The following is a 3753-nucleotide window of genomic DNA, read 5'->3' as shown; positions in this document are numbered from 1 at the left end:
TCCTCCAATAAAAAGATTAAAATAAAAAATAAAAAGACTCATTCTAAGATAATGAAAACACGATTTTTATTTTCAGGTGATTATATACTATGGAAACCTGCATATTATATCCCATGTCTGCCAAAGGATCCTCCTAAATGTTACACACTGGACCTTTAAGTGTACATGTGATTCAAAGAAGAAAATGTTACCTCGGTGGAAGGTGACAGGCAAAGGTCGCGCAGCAGCTAGTGGGAAAGAAAAAAAAAAAAGAGACCATCACACAAGTAATTGTACCAATACAAGACATTGAACAAAAAAATAGAGTTGTGATATAGAACAAGAATCAAGAAAATATGACTGATTTCTCACCACAAACACTGTGAACCAAGACTCCTGGGATAAACTTTAACATATTGAAAGCTGCATAATTATATTAGGTTAGATTATCAATGCATTGTAGCAATGTCAGATATTTGAAACTTGTATTTTAAAACACAAAAAGCTAAAACAGTTAAGAGGGAAAGACATTTTTACACTTCAGAAAGCAAACGGAGCAAACATATAATTAAGTTTGGTCCTATGACTTTGAACTAAATCAGGTCTTATAAATGTCTTGGTTTTGTATGTAATGAAAATATGTGATTCACAGAGAGTACAAAGGTATTGGCAGAGTCAGCAGGAGTGCTAGGCTCTGATGAATAAAATTCAATTCTCAACTTTTATAATTCAATAGCAGGTACCATCTCGGTTGACGCTGCAGAGAAGTATGAACCTTTAAATATAGCCTAAGGTGGGGTATTAAAAGGTGGGAGCCATGTCTTGTAGTGCAGAGATATGAAAAGTTATGGGGCTGTCTATCTCAACTGCCAGAGAAAAGGCTGTCGAAAAATCTTGAGATAGAGCACACAATTATCTTTGTTATGGATTATTTCTACAACCTTTTCTCTTTCTGACCTGGAGGATCTGTAATAAACCACATACTACATAGAGAATATTGACTGATTCTTTATTTAGAAATAATACAGTGGTCCTTGTGCACCTTTCCCCTGGCAATCAGGGTGGGCAGATTTAAAAAAAAAAAAAAAACATTTTTACTTTTCATCACAGGTTACTAATAACATTAAAGCCTAAATTCAATTGTGGTGTCCCAGTATGACAATTTGTATAAATCTAGACGTCTGGGACTGGAACACCTAAATGGAACACAGCCAGTATTAATCACACTTGTGCTTTCCTATTATGACATGTGAAAATGTCTGCAGTGAAAAAAATATCTTCCCAAAAAGGAGTGTAATGTAGATGTAAACGTAATTGTGCATATCATTGCTACATGAACAGTACAATGCCCACAGGACTCCACTATTTGAATCCTGATTTGTTTTGGTTGTGTTAAGGTAACATTTTTGAGGATGACACTAATAAGGGAAAAATTCACCGATTATTTCACCAATATGGCGGCCATAATAGTTCATTTTTGTGCTGAAATGAAAATTGACCTTTTGTATGTGGAAAGTGCACCATTTTGCCCCTGTATGACTGCGCAAAGTTACTCAGAAGGCCCCTTTCTTAACAAAAACTTAAAGAATATTTAAATTTTTAATAATTTACATATACACTGTCAACCAATTCTGAGAGCTGCTTCTTCTCTCTTAGTCTGTGCTGCTTGCCACATTATTGTAAATCACAGTGCCCTCTGCTGGATAAACTTTGCAGTGACAGCACAAACATTTTTCTCTGCCTTATACACCGGAAATAAACAGTTTTCATATCTGCGCTTATCAGATAACATATATGCTGACACCACAAGGATACAGATATGTCTGTGACTCGCTAATGTCGGCCTACTGATAGATATCGGTTGGGCTCTAGTGAGGAGTTTCTGTTTTGGCAGCTCAGACAGACTACAGAGTACCCTGTAATCTCATTTCTGTTATAAAAACGGGATCTTTTGAAATATTTTCTTTATGATTTTGTGGAACTGTACATCATGAACGGTTGCCTCTTAAGCCCATACAGATAAGATCATATATACAGGCAGACATTACCCAGTAACTCCATACAGAGCTCTGCGTCCACTCGTCCGTCCTCTGTAAGGGCTCCCAGCACTAGTCCATCGGCCCCGTGGCTCTTCATCAGCTCTATGTCCTTCCTCATCACCTCCACTTCCTGGTCTGAGTACAGGAAGTCCCCCCCACGAGGCCGTATCATTGCGTAGATTGGGATTTTGACATACTGCTTCACTACCTGCAGAAGACCTGTGGCAAAGCAAATAATAGTAGGACAAATGTGAATCTATGTGCTTGTCTGGTCTCAGCAGATACATGAATATTTGTACAGAACTGAACTGTGCTCACCTAGACTGGGTGTGAGCCCTCCCTCCAGAAGACTCGAACACAGTTCAAGTCGACCTGCACCTGTCAGGGGAGAAAAACACTCAGACTGCACATTCATGGTGAATGACCTTTGAGAAATTAAATAATACTGCACGTCCATTTAATACTCTGCCTGAGACAGCGCTTTAATTGTGTCTGATTGGATGCAACCTTTGTCCCCTTATTTTGAAGCTGAACTGCCTTTTATCAACTGTTTAGCAGGTAGGTCAGAGTGGGTTTAATAGAGTGAATAAAAAAAAGACAGATGTTCACATTACTAACCTCCTCGTTCAGCATTGACAGCAGACTCCACAGAGTCCACACACACCTCCATCAAAAAGCCCTCTGCCATACTGACAGTCTAAGAGTGAGACAGAAAGACAAGACAGGCAGGGACAGAACGAGATTCAATGTGAATTTGTTAGTCAACACGTCCACAATTAATTGCACTAACAATTACAACTACTACCTGTCAAATCCACTTCCTATCGATTCATAGGAACTTGTAATCGACTGGGAGCGATATAAAGTCAGTTCATGGTGTTTGACTGACTGACTGACTGCTACAGCTCCTGCAGCCAGATTGTGGATCAGTGTTTTTTTCCGGATAGTTGAATTTCTAACACGCGGTTTGGCGGGTGGGCGGTGCTACACTGGTTACGAGTGACCGCCCATCCGGGATACGCTCAGACACAAAACATACACCAACCACCTGGACGTTCCGTCTCTTTATGACAATTTTTTTTAAATAATATATATATTTTTAATATTTGTTCTGAGTGTTGGGTATGTTGTTTCACGTCTCTACCAACGAAAAAAAATAAAAAATAAAAATCTTGATTTGGCGTTTGTGGGTTTGTTGTGACGTCGGGAGGTCAAAGTTGAGCCGTCAGTTAGGAAACAGGGTTGTGTAACTTAAGTTAACAGCCCGGCTACAGCTTGTTTTTACCTCAGCCATCATCATCTTCCACAACAGCACCGCTCAGGACATATCAGGGCACAAACATGTTCCTCTCTTCAGTGCGGACGGCGATGTTTTGCGGTTGCAGAAATGCTGCCAAAGGATTTCAACACAGCGGTGTGAGTATGTAGCTGGCTGCTAACATGAGCTAACTGGTTAAAGCATGAAAAAGGTCACAGACTGTTATTACTGCACGATATGTTAGACGTTTCAGTTTCTAAGCCAATTTCCTTTCGTCTCACTTTGTTTTTTTCTTTTTTTACAGTTTATTTAATTCACTCAGGGCAGTAAACGTTACCTGGTTGTTTTACTCTGCAGCCTCAACGACCTCCCATCATCCCATCCCATTTCTTAATAACCTACTTGTAACGTTACTCATATTGTAGTTTCTAGTAACTACATTTCCCCTCACCTAAATGTGGACTGGTAGCTGGAGAG

At 39.5% G+C, this 3753-nt stretch overlaps 2 protein-coding genes across 2 annotated transcripts in view; one reads left to right on the top strand and one right to left on the bottom strand.

The window, feature by feature from the left end:
• Nucleotides 1-2958, bottom strand: part of cutc (cutC copper transporter homolog (E. coli)) — a 4617-nt gene extending 1659 nt beyond the window's left edge. The window contains exons 1-5 of the mRNA XM_035663638.1: nt 2824-2958; nt 2637-2715; nt 2337-2396; nt 2028-2237; nt 192-227 (exon numbers count right to left, since the gene is read on the bottom strand). Coding sequence (XP_035519531.1) covers nt 192-227; nt 2028-2237; nt 2337-2396; nt 2637-2706 — 376 coding nt within the window. The 5' untranslated portion in view covers nt 2707-2715; nt 2824-2958. The remainder of the gene's footprint in view (nt 1-191; nt 228-2027; nt 2238-2336; nt 2397-2636; nt 2716-2823) is intronic.
• A 277-nt stretch (nt 2959-3235) lies between these two features.
• Nucleotides 3236-3753, top strand: part of LOC118329466 (cytochrome c oxidase assembly protein COX15 homolog) — a 4379-nt gene continuing 3861 nt past the window's right edge. The window contains exon 1 of the mRNA XM_035663672.1: nt 3236-3434. Coding sequence (XP_035519565.1) covers nt 3360-3434 — 75 coding nt within the window. The 5' untranslated portion in view covers nt 3236-3359. The remainder of the gene's footprint in view (nt 3435-3753) is intronic.

The sequence above is a fragment of the Morone saxatilis genome, unplaced genomic scaffold (assembly GCF_004916995.1).
Source record: "Morone saxatilis isolate NCDOM2014 unplaced genomic scaffold, NCSU_SB_2.0 Contig19, whole genome shotgun sequence".
Lineage (NCBI taxonomy): Eukaryota > Metazoa > Chordata > Actinopteri > Moronidae > Morone > Morone saxatilis.
Note: the sequence above shows the minus strand (reverse complement) of the source record. Positions and strands in the feature narration are given on the sequence as shown.